At 40.4% G+C, this 18,370-nt stretch overlaps 2 protein-coding genes across 5 annotated transcripts; one reads left to right on the top strand and one right to left on the bottom strand.

Annotated features, from left to right (window-relative positions):
• Nucleotides 1–1,202: 1,202 nt before the first annotated feature.
• sfxn3 (sideroflexin 3) lies at nucleotides 1,203–11,074 on the top strand. 3 transcript variants are annotated; one of them, XM_078793888.1, is made up of 11 exons: nucleotides 1,614–1,970; nucleotides 2,227–2,399; nucleotides 3,966–4,136; nucleotides 4,506–4,604; nucleotides 7,062–7,137; nucleotides 7,222–7,307; nucleotides 7,398–7,525; nucleotides 8,488–8,537; nucleotides 8,613–8,662; nucleotides 8,731–8,778; nucleotides 8,850–11,074. In XM_078793888.1, exons 1-11 carry the CDS (start codon nucleotides 1,860–1,862, stop codon nucleotides 8,944–8,946), a joined length of 1,089 nt encoding a protein of 362 aa, XP_078650014.1. In that variant the 5' UTR covers nucleotides 1,614–1,859; the 3' UTR covers nucleotides 8,947–11,074. The 3 variants fall into 3 exon arrangements, with proteins under 3 accessions (XP_078650015.1, XP_078650016.1, XP_078650014.1); XM_078793889.1 differs by lacking the exon at nucleotides 1,614–1,970 and adding an exon at nucleotides 1,203–1,363 and having other exon boundaries at nucleotides 8,488–8,662; XM_078793890.1 differs by lacking the exon at nucleotides 1,614–1,970 and adding an exon at nucleotides 1,267–1,363 and having other exon boundaries at nucleotides 2,231–2,399; nucleotides 8,488–8,662.
• A 158-nt stretch (nucleotides 11,075–11,232) lies between these two features.
• LOC131106929 (peroxiredoxin-like 2A) lies at nucleotides 11,233–18,362 on the bottom strand. 2 transcript variants are annotated; one of them, XM_058056482.2, is made up of 7 exons: nucleotides 18,224–18,286; nucleotides 16,875–17,054; nucleotides 15,778–15,957; nucleotides 15,478–15,569; nucleotides 15,254–15,394; nucleotides 13,523–13,678; nucleotides 11,233–13,448 (listed from the first exon to the last, which is right to left on the bottom strand). In XM_058056482.2, the coding sequence occupies exons 2-7, from the start codon at nucleotides 17,011–17,013 to the stop codon at nucleotides 13,353–13,355; spliced, it is 804 nt and encodes a 267-aa protein (XP_057912465.2). In that variant the 5' UTR covers nucleotides 17,014–17,054; nucleotides 18,224–18,286; the 3' UTR covers nucleotides 11,233–13,352. The 2 variants fall into 2 exon arrangements, with proteins under 2 accessions (XP_057912465.2, XP_057912474.2); XM_058056491.2 differs by lacking the exon at nucleotides 16,875–17,054 and having other exon boundaries at nucleotides 12,601–13,448; nucleotides 18,224–18,362.
• Nucleotides 18,363–18,370: the final 8 nt, after the last annotated feature.

The raw sequence follows: 18,370 nt of genomic DNA, 5'->3' as shown, positions 1-18,370 counted from the left end.
AGGAAATAGGAATGAACTTAATAGGATTCATTGCACTATAGCAACATTAATAAAAAAACTTAAACTATATTAGGAAAGCAGGAAGTGAACAAAAAATAAAATAAATAAATAAAAACTTAAACTATATTAGGAAAGCAAGAAGTGAACAAAAAATATATACTTTTTAAAAAAAAAACTTAAACTATATTAGGAAAGCAGGAAGTGAACAAAAAACAACTTAAACTATATTAGGAAAGCAGGAAGTGAACAAATGTAACAGTTACTGATTGTAAAAGTACCAGATGGAGGGGTAGGATTTAATAAGCTTTGCTTCTTCCTACTCCTTTTGGACATGTGGAACTGTGAACTGATTATGTGATGCATTCAATTGTAATCTGATGCATGTTCAAATAGTAAACATTTGACATCCTGTACTTTTTACATTAGTAATTCATTTTACACAATACACATTATTTGGTAATAAATTAAGAAAAAAAGATCCACTTGGAAGCACTTTGGGGCCGAATTTTTAGTGAGACGAGTCAAAAGAACCGGCTCTCGAAAAAGAGACGGAATTTCCATCATTACTCCAAAGTGTAAAACCTGTAGTGGGTTGCATCATGCATGTGATGCAGTGCACAGCGCCCTCTAGTGGCCGGTAGTGCTGTGTCCCATGCATTCGTATTGCAATGGTATTTTCACCAATAATCCATAAAAGACAAGCGATGATTCATGGGCTCAACATGAAGCCATTTGTGAGGAGAAATAGAATATATTTAATTTTGAAAAGGCCCAGGGGCGTTTTCATTGACGGTCAGTTCAAGAAGCTGATACCGCCAATGAAAATCAGTGGGTGGCATTCTTGACCAATCGTGTGTTGACGTTTGTCCACGTGTCCTCGCTGACACGCCCCATATGTGTTCTCCTGCTATGCGGCGTTTATGTACATCAATATTATTTCAAACTTACTTTACTGATTGACTATTTCACGAATTTTATCGCTTGAAATAAGATCCCACGGTCACACGTTGCACAATATTATATATATACCGTTTGAAAAAGGACAGTTTGGTAAAAAGGCATATTTTACCCCCGTGATATTGATAAAATGGCACATATATTTTATTTGTTTTATTTATTTTATTTGCCATGGTGAAACTTGAAACGATTGTGTATTAAAGGTTAATACTTTTATCCACCTACTGGCCTCCTTTATTGTTTGTTCCACGGATGTTGAGAGTTACTGTTTATAAATCTACAGCCGAAACTTTGCAGTGAAACCCAAGTTTCTGATAACTCCACGGTCACTCGAAGGCAGCACAGGTCCACCCGCCGGTTGCGGTGATATTGAGAGGTCAATCGGCTTCAAATTGAAGCGGAAAAGGTACGTTTTGATTGAATGCAACATATTGTTTTGAAATAAATTGATTATTCGTTTATGTCGTCGTGTGACGTCGGTGACCTCACCGCCTGACGTTCGCTTGTCAACTCCACCTGAAGCCTGAGCTAAATGCTAGCTTAGTTGGCTAACTGTCCGGATGACTAGCTAACCGTGAGGTCGCTGAAATGGTTGTAAATGTATATATTATATTATATTATATTATATTATATTATATTTTGGACTACCACAGCGTTTCATTTAACCGGTCTTCTGTGTGGTTACTGCCACCATCGCCGTTTAAGATGCTAGCTAGCTCAGCTTGATGGACAGTTCGTGACTTCCTCAAGCCCATCTGTCGTCACTTGTCACGCCACTTCTCAGACCATCTAATGTAGTCAATTTATTAAGTTCATAGTTCACCGTAAGTCACCTCATAAAACAACAATAACGTTGCTGGAGGGTGATTGTGTCCTTGACTCCACCCTTCCACTCCATCGAAATGCAATCACTATGGCATCGATATGACAATCCGTCATTTTCTTGTTTACCGTTTAAAGAATTAAAGAAGAGCGTGTTGATGGAAAGTTCATCTTGTGAAACAAAACATGAGGTAAAACTGCAAAATCTAATTAGTTTTTTTGAAAAATCTTGCCTTTCTATGTATGATATTGCTCAATTTAGCTGCAAGTGAATTATTTATTAGGTTAAGAATATCTTCCTGTGTCGGATTCCAAACTATCACATTCCACACCAACATGGCTATTAATTGTAATGCATGCAAATATAGATGTAGCCACATTGTGTCAGGAATAACAATTAACTAGGAAGAAGTATTTGGAAATATAAAAGTCTGTTTTTGTGCCAAGGAAGCCAAGATGTCTGGAGAGCTGTCATTCAACATTAATATCAAAGAGCCACGATGGGACCAGGGAACGTTTATGGGCCGAGCCAAGCATTTCTTCATGGTCACGGACCCCAGGAACGTCCTCCTGTCCTCTCAGGCTCTGGAGGAGGCCCGAGTGATTGTGGAGAACTACAGGTAGTTTTCCAACATGTACAGTACTGATTTCCAGAGCCATGTTTACATGAGATTTTCCTCTTTCCAAATGACGTACCAGAAAACAGTGTATACATGGAAAGGAATATTCCAATCTCCTGTCTACATGCACCGCTATAATAAAACGGAATAGTCAATGGGGCATGTGCAGTAAAACGTAAACATCACGTGATTCATCGAATTCAACATCAGTCTTGCAATTACGTTCAGTTCTTATAAAGTTTGTATCAAAAACGAACTTTCCGCTGTAGTCCAGTGATGACTGCTCGCCGCCATTTTCAAAACCTTAGAGACCTCTGCGTGTTACATCACAGCTGAGAATGCGCTGAAAGAACGCACCCTGACAACTTTCCGATTATATATTCATTCGGATTGGCACTTTTCTTTCGGAATTAGGTGTATACAAAGGTTACATTCTTTTTGTTTGAGCAACTAAACCGAATGGAATTAGAATATTTGGGTCCATGTAAACGTAAATCTGATTATATAAAGTTTTGGTGCCGCTTGTGCTGTATTCCCCATGGCAGTCCTCCCAGCAAATGCAACAGATGGCTTTGCGGTTTAAAATTGTGTGGACTGATGTGGAATAGTAACGAGTAGGAGTGTCACGAGACGCCCAGTTCACAAGACGATACAAGATAATAGGTTTAAAAAAAAATGATAATATAGGGCAGTTTACTAATTTAATATCTGTTACTTGTATGCTTGTGGCCCCGCCTCCACCCACCGAGACAAAGACTATGACTGACAAAAGGATCACTCCGTTCATGCTGTTGTTCTATGGAACAAAGGCTGAAAATAATGTTTCCAATGAGTAAATATAATGAAAATCATGGTTATTTACTGTGCAATTAATGCATTAATTTATTGTCGTCCTCTGCCTTGTCACATGAGACAGTGTTTTTTTTTTCTGAATGAGAAATCTTGTCACATTTGAATCTCATGAGATCTTGTGACGCCCTTAGTCATGAGTCCGGGGAATGGTTTTGACCGTTTTTGCATGCTTTTAACATTCTATACCTCGCCTGGAAAACGGCTTATCTTGCTATGGTTAGTTTCCTTTTCCCTCAGTACAGTCTCATGTGTTTGACCGTAAAGTTAGTAGTTTTCATCCTGATCCTGTCTTAATTAATCAGGCCTAAAATCACCCAAAAGTAGTGACAATGCCCAACCAACATGTCTTCCAATAGAATGCAAAGATGAAATGTAGGCTACAACTCTCGCGGAAAATTCAAATAATTGCTTACCTTCAAAGCCAGGCGAGGCCTGAGGCAGTTTCAACATGCAAACTAAACAACAAAACGTTATAATGTGCATCTTTGAGTCACTTGGCCACATGATGGCAGTGTTGGCTTACCTTTCACTGCATAATCTGCAGCTACAAGTTCATGGACTTCTGAGGGTTGTAGACGTTGAAGTGGACAAGGTACCCAGTGAGGATGACAGTATCTATTACATGATATATTGAATATGTCAACACAGTTTGAGGAAATGAATACAGCAGTACCGTAGTTAAATGGCAGGTCATTTCTGTTTTGATCTTTGCAGAGCTGGAATCGTGACGCCCGGCCTGACGGAGGACCAGCTGTGGCGGGCCAAGTATGTGTATGACTCCGCCTTCCACCCCGACACCGGGGAGAAGATGTTCGTGATTGGCCGGATGTCTGCTCAGGTGCCCATGAACATGTCCATCACTGGCTGCATGCTCACCTTCTACAGGTACCACATCTGTGTGTGCGTGTTGTTGCAAGCACCTACTGAACAGACTAGAGAACACATGGAAATTGTGATCCGCATGAAATAAATACGTTGAGAGCAGCATGGGACTGAAATAGATTTTTAATCCCAGTTTGAGAGTGAAAATCCTCTTAAAGACTAAAAAAAAAATGTCACTCAACTTGGGCAGAACGTTGACCTCCTTTTGTGTGTCAGGCGCAGTCTCATGGATATGAGCTGCTTATTTCATGCGACTACGTCACAGTGTCATTACATTAGAATAACAATGGATCAACCCTCTTGCATATGACAGCTTATTAATAATGGAGATGAGAGGTGGTCAATATAAAAGGATGTGTCGCATGTTTGCAGGACAACTCCGGCTGTGGTGTTCTGGCAGTGGGTTAACCAGTCCTTCAACGCTGTGGTCAACTACACAAACCGCAGTGGAGATGCACCCATCACTGTCAAGTAGGGAGGACCACTCACTTTCACTTTTTTGGCAGTGACTGATGAGCATGACAAATCCATTCATCCAGCTTAGAACTGTGTACATCAGGGGTCTCAAACTCAATTTACTTGGGGGGTCACTGGAGCTAGGGTCTGGGTGAGACTGGGCCGCATCAGGTTTTCCCAAAAAAAAAAAAAAAACGCATTTATTAAAAACTGAAAAATATACAAACTTTTTCAGTGCTTTGGTTAATTTTTATTTTTCTGCACAAAATAAGATGAAAAATAAATAAACAAATCAAGAATAAAGAAAATCAATCAATCAGTAATAAATAAATATAATAATAATAATAAAACAGCAAATAATAAAAACTTAAGAAACCACATATACAGTGAAGAAAATAAGTATTTGAACACCCTGCTATTTTGCTATTTCTCCCACTTAGAAATCATGGAGGGGTCTGAAATTTTCATCGTAGGTGCATGTCCACTGTGAGAGAGATAAACTAAAAAGAAAAATCCAGAAATCACAATGCATGATTTTTTAACAATTTATTTGTGTGATACAGCTGCTAATAAGTATTTGAACACCTGAGAAAATGAATGTTAATATTTGGTACAGTAGCCTTTGTTTGCTATTACAGAGGTCAAACGTTTCCTGTAGTTTTTCACCAGGTTTGCACACACTGCAGGAGGGATCTTGGCCCACTCCTCCACACAGATCTTCTCTAGATCAGTCAGGTTTCTGGGCTGTCGCTGAGAAACACGGAGTTTGAGCTCCCTCCAAAGATTTTCGATTGGGTTCAGGTCTGGAGACTGGCTGGGCCATGCTAGAACCTTGATATGCTTCTTACGGAGCCACTCCTTGGTTTTCCTGGCTGTGTGCTTCGGGTCGTTGTCGTGTTGGAAGACCCAGCCACGACCCATCTTCAATGCTCTGACAGAGGGAAGGAGGTTGTTCCCCAAAATCTCACAATACACGGCCCCAGTCATCCTCTCTTTAATGCAGTGCACTCGTCCTGTCCCATGTGCAGAAAAACACCCCCAAAGCATGATGCTACCACCCCCATGCTTCACAGTAGGGATGGTGTTCTTCGGATTGTACTCTTCATTCTTCTTCCTCCAAACACGCTTATTGGAATTATGACCAAAAAGTTCTATTTTGGTCTCATCTGACCATAAAACTTTCTCCCATGACTCCTCTGTATCATCCAAATGGTCATATGCAAACTTAAGACGGGCCTTGACATGTGCTGGTTTAAGCAGGGGAACCTTTCGTGCCATGCATGATTTCACATCATGACGTCTTAGTGTATTACCTACAGTAACCTTGGAAACGGTGGTCCCAGCTCTTTTCAGGTCATTGACCAAGTCCTGTCGTGTAGTTCTGGGCTGATTCCTCACCTTTCTTAGAACCATTGAGACCCCACGAGGTGATATCTTGCATGGGGCTCCACTCCGATTGAGATTGACCGTCATGTTTAGCTTCTTCCATTTTCTAATGATAGCTCCAACAGTGGACCTTTTTTCACCAAGCTGCTTGGTAATTGCTCCGTAGCCCTTTCCAGCCTTGTGGAGGTGTACAATTTTGTCTCTGGTGTCTTTGGACAGCTCTTTGGTCTTCGCCATGTTACAAGTTAAAGTCTTACTGATTGTATGGGGTGGACAGGTGTCTTTATGCAGCTAACGACCTCAAACAGGTGCATCTGATTCAGGATGATACATGGAGTGCAGGTGGACTTCTAATGGGCAGACTAACAGGTCTTTCAGGGTCAGAATTCTAGATGATACACAGGTGTTCAAATACTTATTTGCAGCTGTATCACACAAATAAATTGTTAAAAAATCATGCATTGTGATTTCTGGATTTTTCTTTTTAGTTTATCTCTCTCACAGTGGACATGCACCTACGATGAAAATTTCAGACCCCTCCATGATTTCTAAGTGGGAGAAATAGCAAAATAGCAGGGTGTTCAAATACTTATTTTCTTCACTGTAGTTGGTGGGTAGACAAATTATTTTTTCAGATTAAAATGAACAAAGCATTATTAGAGCCCTGTAAACATGACAAAACACGACTATAGTCACATTTATACTCTTTTTATTTACAACATATTGCGCAACTGCAGGGTCTTGAGACATGCTAACTCGCAAACTAGAGAGCTAGCGACCTAAACGGTAGCCTTCAAGTTATTTCCTTTAAACTTAAATAGCCAAAAACTTACCACTTCCACACTTTAACATGAAGTGTTAAACATGATTCAAACGTAATAATTTTTTCTAGGTACATGATACCATACAGCATCCATATCAAACTTACGCGGGCCGCACTAACATTAAACTTTCATATCAAGGCGGGGGCCTCAAACCAGTGTCCTGCGGGCCACATTTGGCATAGATGAAGAGCTGGTATCGTGAATAGATGAAGTCTTCCGCCATGATATTGATCAGTGTCTGCTGTGTGTGACATGCTTCCAGTCAGCTTGGTGCGGCCTACGTGAGCGCTACCACCGGCGCCGTGGTCACCGCCCTGGGACTAAAGTCTCTGGCCACGGTAACACGCCATCAAACATGAACTCCCTCATTGGCAAACTTTATGCTGGTTTGTGCTAAGCCTTGTCGCGCTCTGCCTTCTCAGCGTCTCCCGCCAATCGTCAGCCGCTTCGTGCCATTTGCTGCCGTGGCCGCCGCAAACTGCATCAACATTCCCTTCATGAGACAGAGGTGAGAGCTCCTTCGCTGTCGTGTTCTTCTTCCAGACACCCACGCCACTCGACTGTACCTTATCTCCACGTTATCCCCCCCCGCCCACAGGGAGTTGAAGTACGGCATTCCCGTGACAGATGAGAATGGAAAGCGGTTAGGCGAGAGTGTCAGTGCTGCCCAGCAGGCCATCATGCAGGTCGTGGTGTCCAGGATCGGCATGGCAGTGCCGGCCATGGGTAAGGACACGAATGTACACAAACACGCACAAAATGTCTAATTTAAATTGAATGAACCTCAGCTCCCCCAGTGCCAGCAGCACTCATGCAGCCCCAGACCATGGTACTCCCGCCACAATGCTTCACTTGTGTTGCCAGCTTATTATATGATAGGGACTGTCAAGTCATTTCCAGTAGACACTAAATCTATACTGCTATACAAGCTGTACACTGACTACTTGAAAGTATATCCAAGTTCCACAGTAGCGTGTATTGAGTGGATACACTAGTAAAAATGTGAGCTAATGCATTGTAAAGGTAATTTATAGTTACTGAGGGGGAAATGAACCTGAGGTGTTTTATGTGGGCGATGCACCTGGGAATTGAGGCGTGGCATCTCTTAGAGCGGAGGCCACCATTACAGGATATACGGTAACCGTAACTTTGACTTTTTTCTAGTGTCTTGTGTTGGATCTCATGAGATTGTGTAAACTGGTAATGGTTTTATTTCATTTGAACATGCATCAGATTACAATTGAATGCATCACATAATCAGTTCACAGTTCCACATGTCCAAAAGGAGTAGGAAGAAGCAAAGCTTATTAAATCCTACCCCTCCATCTGGTACTTTTACAATCAGTAGCTGTTACATTTGTTCACTTCCTGCTTTCATAATATAGTTGTTTTTTTTAATTTATTTATTTTTTGTTCACTTCCTGCTTTCCTAAAATAATTAAAGTTTTTGTTGTTTTTTTTTTTTAACATTTTTGTTACGTACCGAAATACGAGGTGCTATGACCATACAATAACATAATGGGTACCATAGTAAGTGTCAATATAGTGATATATATAGCACATCATGACTGGTTCAAGACTCTTCATCCTTGTATTTAGCAAACATCAACTGCTTGTATTGTTTCTTGAATTCGCTCATTGTTTGAGAATGCTGTGAAATGTTAACCCTCAACATGTTTGTGTGACAGCTATCCCCCCCGTCATAATGAACGCTTTGGAAAAGCGAGCCTTCATGAAGGTATTTTACCGCCTGAAAGAAGTCCCTCCACATTCCAACTGTGTCGTTATGCATCTCATTGTGGTCTCTCTGCAGCGCTTCCCAATTCTAAACGCTCCGGTCCAGGTGGGGCTTGTGGGCTTGTGGTGAGTATGACTAACTGCACCAGAATTTACACACGAATGTCAAAAGTAACACTTGAACTCTTTGGCAGCCTGGTGTTTGCCACGCCTTTGTGCTGCGCCCTGTTTCCGCAGAAAAGGTAACCGCTGCACAGTAGTCTGTGTTTTTGTTTTTTTTGGGGGGTAATTGCATCTCGTAATCTATTCGCAGTTCTATGAGTGTGAGCGGACTGGAGGCGGAGCTTCAGGAGAGGATACGACAAAGCAGCCCGAGCACCAGCATGGTCTACTTCAACAAGGGCCTGTAGTATGGTACCAAGCCATTCATTCATGCTTTTAGTTGGTCTTCTGCAGTGTATTTTGGATGTTGCTAACGTTACTGATGTGTGCGTTTAACGATTGAACCGATTTGACGTGAATGTAACATCAACCATTGATCGTATTAGGTGCACCGCTACACTGGAACCCGTGATTGACTTTTATTCGTATAGCTCAAGCCTATTCTCCCTGGTCAACTGGTGCACCTTCTTCCTTGTCAACTTCCCTTTAAGTGGAGTACACTTAAAGGGACCTTTTTATTGCACATTTTATGATTATGTTTATGAGTTGCTTCTACAATTATGAAGAAGTGCTGCAACATGCCCTAAATACGAGTTTGCCCGCTTAGCTAATCTGACACTTCAGCAGCGGGGTTTTACATGGGCTTCATGTGACAATAGCATCCCAAAGGTCTCGTGCACTATTTTTCAGGAATTTTAAAGGAAAACTGAATTTTTTTTTAATGTTTCCCCATCATCCACAGGCCTTATGAGACATGAACACATAGCTCTCTTTTCTGTGCGTTTTAAAGATATAAAAACAGCTAACCAGAAGTAGCCAAAAAATGCACACAATGGGAAGTACCTATAAAGCCCTCTGAAAAGAACCTCCATTTACATAACATGAGCTGCATATTAACCAATACAGTGGCACTATTGTTGTTAACATGGGTACGCCCAAGAACTACGTGGTGTAGTGACACCTCGCCAGTGGTCCCAGGCCGCCACTGCTGTGTTTTTATTTTAGAGTTTGGAAATCTGACGCTAGGTGTAGCTTTCCTTTCTATGTTGCTATGTGACATCAATGCACCCAGGCAGGGTACAAGTTCTGTTAAAAAGACCACAATACAGTCAAAATACTGTAATTATGAGATGTTATGAGATGTTATCATGAATGTGACTGTGACTACATGCCCACAGCATGGACATAAAAGCACAAAACCTTGGAGGTTTTCAGAGGTCTTTTAATTCCGGGCTTTCTAGGTTTAGGTGTGTCCCATTAAGTGCATAAATTAGCTGCCTCTGGGCGGTGAATTGTCAAATTTGCAACATTGGCCATGACGCATTTTCAAAAAACGAGTTTAAAAAAAAAAAGACTCCAAAAGACTTCACTAGACCTGATGTTTGAGACTCCAGAGAGGTGTGTTTACTATTTTTAGTTTTCGGAGGTAGACTGCAGGTGTCCAAATATGACGTGATAAAATACCGTCTCATATACCCCCCAAAAAACCTTGTCTGAATATAAGAAAGTCAACTTATCAAATGGTCTGATAACTAGCTAAATATTGTAAACCAGTCACAAATATGAGCAACACGTAACAAGGATTATATATGAAATTCTATATGCATTGATGTAAACGATAAGTGGATGTGGGGTCTTCTATAAAAGGTGTACGTTTGTGTGGCGGAAAGGGTCAACTAGGACAAATGTGTGTGGTGTTTTTGCTGTGTTGGCTTGACAGGGTTTTTATTGTTATGCTTTATACATATAAGCTTTTTGTGTAATGCTATATCATATTTATAATATACTGTAGAAGTATTTAATCTGTAGAAGTGATGTTTTTAACTTTTAAATCAAACAAAAGGGGGGTGTGCCTGTGAATGCACCAGGAAGCTCCTCAAAGTTCAGGGTCCTATTTTTTGTATTTATTTTTTCCACCAACTTGATAGTCAGATTTCACAGGTTAGTTTTCTCCATGTGCGCACACATGCTAACTGGAGCTAAAGCACTGTTTTTTTTAATGGTTTCATTCCAAAGTGTTGGCAATATTCTCGTATTGTATGAAAGAACAGCTAATAGTCAAAACTGTGATTTTCAGCTGTCCAGTGTTTCATTGTACTACATGATATCAGATATGATGGTAAGCTGCTCACAACTGGAAACCAGTGCAGTGGATCCCTGCCCATTTGCAGGTTGTTGGTCAATAAATGACTTGTAATTAGCGCTGCTCCCGTCAGGGTTTTATGCTGCAGATTCCCATACGATAATCCACAGGTGAGATCGACCGATACGATCACATGTATCAACTGTACATGATTCTATTTATTTATGACAAGTGCTATTCCAAGGACCTCTGGCCAATGGGTCATTATTAAAAAACAAACTTTTGGGCAGATTTTTAAAAAATTATTATTTTTTTTGTACTATTTGACTTAAACCTGAATTTTATTTGATGCATGCTTGAGTAATATCAATGCATTGAAAATAGATTTTTACTCAAAACAACAAAACACAGAATAAGGTACAAATAAATATCTTTATTCAATAGAAATGTGGCCTGCTTAACTTAAGAACTTATTGGAGCTGTCAACAACTCATATGACTTTACCACTCAAAGAGTGTGGCCATGGTTTTTGTTACTTTGTGCTTATTGGTAGAAAGTCATAAAGTCTGAATTAAACAGCCGCTCTAAAAACCGTCGAAGCACACACAGTATTTGGAGGACATAACACACTTATGGGCGTGCCTCGTGTCTTGGAACATCACCCCAGCAAATAGCAGGGATTACCAGTACACCTACTGTTTATTCTGCTGCAATGGTAAACAAAATATATATAAGATTGCACATGGAGAGTGTGCAAAATGAACCGTATGTTACTGCGGGTACAGAAACACTGGAATTTTGTAATCTGTATCAAAAGTAATGACCCTATGCTGCACTCCTGTTAAGTGTCAACATGTATCCAAATATGGACAAGTAGGATTTGTTCAGGACTAAAGAAAGGTTTTGTTTTATCACCAGCTTTATTATGTCTTTATGCACCATAAAGTCTCTATGCATATTATGAAACTGTTGTATTCATCTGAAAGTCTTTGATTGTAGTGGCATCACCACCCGACCTCATACATGTTGTCTAGCATGACATCATTCAAAGGCACAAAATGTTAGACAATCCGTGCTGTTACACTCCACCAATGTTTTCACCTCCACGTTAATGCTGTCAGTATTGGTGCAGTGTGTACTCTCCCTGTTTTCTATGGTCTTCACAGCAATAAAAAAAAAAAAGATGCGACTTGTGTCTTCAAAATGAATCCGATTCATGCTTGTCCTCACTTCATTAGGTATACAATCCAATACAGAAAAACACCTAAAAACCTGTACCTTGTGGACATTTGAGTAGGTATACTGTGCTCAACTAAGTGGATCACTTACAGTTTTCAGTTTGATAGCTAGCACATTCTGCGAGGGAAATGAACGAGAACACGTTCTTTGGATATTTTTGTCCCTCGCAAAAAAATCAGACATTGACACAAAGTCAAAAGGTGTGTTTCAATGTCTTTAGATTTTTATTTTTTTTCTGTCATTTTCAATATAAACTTTTTTGATGGGGGGCGGGGCTAATATTGTGCCAACCCCTCAAGTGGTTAGTGCACAGACCTCACAGCTAGGAGACCAGGGTTCAATTCCACCCTCGGCCATCTCTGTGTGGAGTTTGCATGTTCTCCCCGTGCATGCGTGGGTTTTCTCCGAGCGGGTACTCCGGTTTCCTCCCACATTCCAAAAACATGCTAGGTTAATTAGCCACTCCAAATTGTCCATAGGTATGAATGTGAGTGTGAATGGTTGTTTGTCTATATGTGCCCTGTGATTGGCTGGCCACCAGTCCAGGGTGTACCCCGTCTCTCGCCCGAAGACAGCTGGGATAGGCTCCAGCACCCCCCGTGACCATCGTGAGGAAAAAAATTGTAGAAAATGAATGAGTTCCATATGAGCTGCATCAAAACATGATTTACAAAGATCACGTTTATTATTTGGATTACCTTGCTTGGCCACTTGAAAGAGGAAATTAAATATTGTATTATTGATATAGCTATATTTTCTATCATTTAGTGACCTATTTTTTTAAATTAATAAAACTAATTATTTTCCGATTATCTACTAAATTGGGTCAACTCCCAAGTATTGCATCATAAAGTCCAATGAGAGATTAGGTGTGATAAATGTCCATTTATTGTTGCTGTTGACGTGTCACACATCATGTCGCGCACACACATACACACCAGCGAGGACACCTCAGCGGAGCGGCGACGGTGCATGGCGGAACCCGTGTGTATGTGTGCGTGTGTTTTGGGCATCAAACCTGCTCCTCTCCTTTTGGAGGTTTTGAGTCAAGTCGTCATTGGTTACACACATATACACACACGTCCAGCCATGTCTGAGTGGGACATAATGTATGACACCCCCCCCCCCAAAAAACAATTCCAGTGTAGTGTGTTAGTGTAAACAAAGTTGGAATTCATGTAACAAATTCAATCTATGAATCAAGTCAGTTTTCATACCCGTCTAGCTCGAAAGTGTCCGCAGAGGTTTGTTTGCTCATGATTGAGGTATACTGTTAGATATCATTACTGACTGATTTCTTCTACCGTTTTATATTTAGCCTTCTATTCTAACTTATTTGCCGGGAACTATTTTCCTAACGGCTTCAAGAACGCGAGCCGCTTCCACTTTGTTGCCAAACTCCTTCTCGCGGTGCTCCAGTAGGACCCCCTGTGTGATGAACCACACGGTGCGGTTACAGCACACAACAAAAACGTGTGACGCGTCGGCGTGCCATACGCTACCTGCTCTCCAGCGCCGATGACGAACATGCCACCCAAGATGAAGCCCTCACCCTTCAAGTTGCCCTGGTAGCCAGACCTCCAGGCCCGGATGTAGCTCTGCAACGCCGCCAGACGGAACAACCCCAAGCCGCCCATTTTGGGGCCGTAGAAATGTTTCTGCAAGGATAGGGAGCATGCTTGTCTGGAAATCACTTCAACTTAAATCACAAACAGGAAGTAGAGTTTGTCTGCCAAAATTAATGAAATGATTAAAATAACTATTCTTTCATTCATTTGCAAAAGTAGTCTTTGTACCCAAGTTATGTACAAAACAATTCAATAATGATGAATTAACATACTAAAATGACAATTTATGAAATGTACATTTTTTGTGGCAAAATGACAGCTGATGAAAGTTAAAAAAAAACGTATCAAAATGTCTTAAATTGTTAAATATTATCTTAATATGTATAAATATCCATTGATTGAAAAAGTGACATTTAAAAACTAATGTGGTGACAAAATTAAAGAATATAGCCAATTCAATCCATAAGACATGGATTAACTTACTAAAATGTCAAGTTATCAAATATCAAAAACAATTAAATAGTTGAAATAAATGTATTCATTTGTGAAATGAAACTTTCAAAATAAATGATCAAATATCAAACACAATTTAAATAAATGTATTAAAATGTATTCATTTGTGAAATGAAACTTTCAAAATAAATGATCAAATATCAAAAACAATTTAAATGTATTAAAATTTATTCATTTGTGAAATGCAACTTTCACAATAAATTATCAAATATCAAAAACAATTTAAATAAATGTATTAAAATGTATTCATTTGTGAAATGAAACTTTCAAAATAAGTTGTCAAATATCAAAAACAATTATTAAATAGTTTAAATAAATGTATTAAAATGTATTCATTTGTGAAATGAAACTAGTTGAATGAAAATAATTTAAAAATGGAATAGACAATGTATTACAATGTTCGTCATCCAGGAGTGAAATTACAATAAATAATTTGGTACCAAAATCTAAAAACTACATATAAAAAAAATACAAAGTAACTTACCAAAATGTTCATTTAATAATGAAATATCTAAAAAAAAATGGATCGAGTTGTGGTCTCCTGTAGAGCAACCACACACAAAACTTTCTAGATCTTCCAGAACCTGTACCTATTCCAGCTGGATTTTCTTTCATGTGTGCTTCCCGCCAAAACTGTCTGTTTTAATTTATTCCACCCGTGGCTGGGAAAGAACGGTTTTACCAAGCCTTTTGAAACCGAGCGTTCAGATCCATCCCAAACTTCTTTCAGGGTCTCACTTCCAAATGTGCAAACCTCATGATCTGAAATTTTGGCATGGTTTAACACCAGAATACAATATTCTAACTACATTTATAGGTCAGAAAAGTGAAAAAAGAATCAAAGGTCCCCTTTAAAATATAAATATTTGATCTATCAAAGTCAGTGGGTGAGATGAATAATCTGACCGAACAACGGCAGTCATTAGATTATTGATGACTAATTAGTAGGAGTGTCACAAGAGCCCTCATCTCCAAAGAGGCGCTATGGCACATCTTCTATAGAACAGCATGAACAGAGTGAGCACTCTTGTCAGTCATACAGTCTTGTGTACAATCTCGTGTATCGTCTCGTGACACCCCCCATTAATTACTACTACATTTTTTGGGGCTGTAAAAGCCCAAATTTTGTCCAAAATGCCTTAAACGGCCAACCTTTTCGTCGATGTAAATGTCCCCAGCGAAGTGCGGTCTGAAGTCTTGGATCTCTGTGCCGACGCTCTCCTTCACCAAGGCCACCAGAGGGACCCCAAGCTCTTCCAGCTGAGGCTTCAGAGAGGACAGCTCGGAGGCCTCCTGCCAGGGGGAGGCGAGGGTGGGGGTGTCATCAGGTATTCTACAGCTCAGTGCTTTTTACAACACAAGCAAACCACAATCACCTCTCTGCACAAGGATCATCCGGGGCGCCGCACGGCCAGGATGACGGCGCCGTTCTTCTCCCAGAGACTCTTTGCTTTGATGACCTCGCCTTCTGCAGACAACAAGACAAATGTTTGTATTACACGTATCTGTAGACAGTAACAACACAACTGTTTTGACGACACTTTCCAAATGTTCCTGATAAAAATGAGTAAACAAGGTCTTCCATGGTCAAAGAAGCAGAAGAAAAAATGAAGCAGCCATTTTTTGGTAACTTATTTGCATGAAAGCCAATCAAATGACATCTACGGGAGGGGTACCGTCAGTGGTGGAGCGTAGGTCAGCATTAGCGAGGTGCTCCAGCGAAGACGGGCTGACTTTGGGGACGCACAGGTCCGAGTTGACCAGAAAGATCCCGGCCACAGCTGCTCCGATGGCCCCCAGACCCAGGGTCCACATCCCCATCCCGAACAGGTCCACGTCCAACACGGAACCAATCACTGCAGCACATGCAGACCCATACAGGATCTCAGTGAGGGTTTCCACACCCACATGACACACATGGAGTGAGGGACAGGAAGCGTTTCATGCGTCTACTTGGTAAACGAGGGGCTAACGTTTGGTCTCTATTAGCTAGTTCATCAGAAATAACATGTTGCAGTTGACTTCCATTTAAGAGCCTTTATTTTGAAGGACTATAAAACTAAACAGACAGAAATAAAGCAGTAGTCCGCAGCACTCCATTGCTCGCCTCCATTTTTTTTTTCAATCTCGTTCAATCTTGCTAATATTTTATAATTACGCTAGGCACATGTTTTATATAGATATGCATTTTCATTTTTTAATAAAACTGGACTTGTGAATGGCGTATAGAAGGGTTTAGATTCTGTTCCACAGATGGCGCTAATGCACACGAAAGCTGCTTGCCAACCGCCAATAAACAACAGAAGAAGAAAAACACCAGGAAGAAGAACGCACCCTGACAACTTTCCGATTGAGCGGGTAAAAGATACCTCAATCGGATTGGGGAAAGGAATATTCCATCCCTGTGAATCTGATTATATATTCATTCGGATTGGCACTTTTCTTTCGGAATGAGGTGTATACAAAGGTTCCATTCTTTCCGTTTGAGCAAATAACCCGAATGGAATTGGAATATTTGGGTCCATGTAAACGTGGCTAGTCAGGCGCTTCATTGGATAGAAGCGTGATTGGGAGCCTTTACAGTAACAAAATACGCCCTTTTTATTTCCTCATGCATAAAAATGAGGAAAGTCCCGTCTTTACAGATGACATTTACAGCACAGTAGGGATTAAATGAACAGTTCCGTGGCCTGAGTCAATGCCGGCAAAACATGCATCATACAGGTTCTGCAACAAAACAAAAAGAAAACTAACAAGTTGTGTGCCTTCTTGCCTGGTTTGTTTGGGTCAGGACTTGCTTTGGCTCTACTTTGGTGAAAGTGAGCGGCCACGCTCACAGTGGCACGCCCCAGAGGGAAAACAGAGCAACGGGAGAGAGGGGGTAGCGTTCGCCTCAAAGCTGCCAGTAGCATCGCCACAGCTAGGCTTCCCCTTATACACAAAGGCACCCTAGCTGGAAGAAACAAACCACTGGTAACGTGATGCCTCCGCATGCCAAATTGTATGGTTATACTGACAAAAACATGCAAGACATGCCCCACTTTTACACCGAGTCACTGCTTCCATCCACAAAGAATGACGACTGCTAGCAACAAAAATACTACACAACAAATATGCAGGGAAAATATCATAATGTCATCATATACTAACTTGTCTCAAAAAACATTTGAGCTCGCAAAATGTTGCTGATTCATAAGGAAGGAGGAAGGAGCAGGGCTGCAAAAACTGATAATGAAAGCCAGCCAGATAAACAAAAACTCCACAGAAGCGTTACGATTATGAAGGGGTGCGAAATACCGCAGGAAATAACGTTAATTCAATTAAAAAAACGCCAAAATATGAAAATAAAACCCACATCTGACAAATAAAAATTCCAGTTCAACACGTGCAAAAAAACACATAAGTGGCAAATTAAATAAATAAAGGCTTAATTCAAATTAAACCTGTCAACATGTTTCTACACTTACACAACAAATTTAAAAGTTCACATTGTAGTTAAATTCCACCCAAAAAACACCTGTACATCTAAATAAGGGTTGGTTATGGTGGGGGTTTGACTCTGGAACGGATAAATTCACATCCAGCTTATGGGGACAAACCGGAAGTCGAAAAGACTAGTATGGACGCCAACTTTGTTGATGTTGACGACACTTGTTACCGTTTTTGTTTTTATTTTGCTTCATAATACATGTGAAGTTATCATTTTCGACACGAACGAGGCTATGCAGCAAGGCTAATTTAATAATGTACATACTGTGTGATTACTTGCGGTGACAACACTTTATATCCACGGTCGCTAGTGATTGGAAGTGAGTCAATAAACCGGTCACGTACGTCTCAAGGACATTCGTTGTACAGCCAATTAATTAAACTTATATTACTTATATTATACTTATTACTTATATTTTAACTATTTAAAAGTGACAATTAATACAAGACAGCGGTAGTAATGCGATGCTAGCCGAGGTAGCAGCTAGCGCGGACTACACAGTAACATTTGATATAACTAACGCACCCTTTTTGCTCGTCGTAATCATGTATTTTATATCTTTATATTGGCCCGTCTCAATATAAATCAATAAAAATCACCAAAAATGTCAGCATTGTCATCTTTAAACTCACCTGTTTGTGACGACAGAAGCCTTTAAGCAAACGACTGCTGCGCGTGCGCGTTAAATAGCCCAGTGAGCGCCGAGCAGCAAGCGGAAAGGCAAACTAATCGAGCACAGAGGTGTGTGAACTTTGCAAGGACAAGATAAAGTCAAACGG

This window comes from Doryrhamphus excisus, linkage group LG10 (genome assembly GCF_037039965.1).
Source record: "Doryrhamphus excisus strain RoL-2023G ecotype Guam linkage group LG10, RoL_Dexc_Guam_v1.1, whole genome shotgun sequence".
Lineage (NCBI taxonomy): Eukaryota > Metazoa > Chordata > Actinopteri > Syngnathiformes > Syngnathidae > Doryrhamphus > Doryrhamphus excisus.
The sequence above is the reverse complement of the archived record's forward strand: the minus strand, read 5'-3'. Positions and strand labels throughout refer to the sequence as shown.

Coding starts and splice junctions, on each gene's coding strand:
- sfxn3 (XM_078793888.1), top strand. CDS start 1,860: ATGCAATCACTATGGCATCGATATGACAATCCGTCATTTTCTTGTTTA. Junction 4,605..7,061: donor GATGCACCCATCACTGTCAA/GTAGGGAGGACC, acceptor ACATGCTTCCAG/TCAGCTTGGTGCGGCCTACG. Junction 8,779..8,849: donor GCCCTGTTTCCGCAGAAAAG/GTAACCGCTGCA, acceptor ATCTATTCGCAG/TTCTATGAGTGTGAGCGGAC.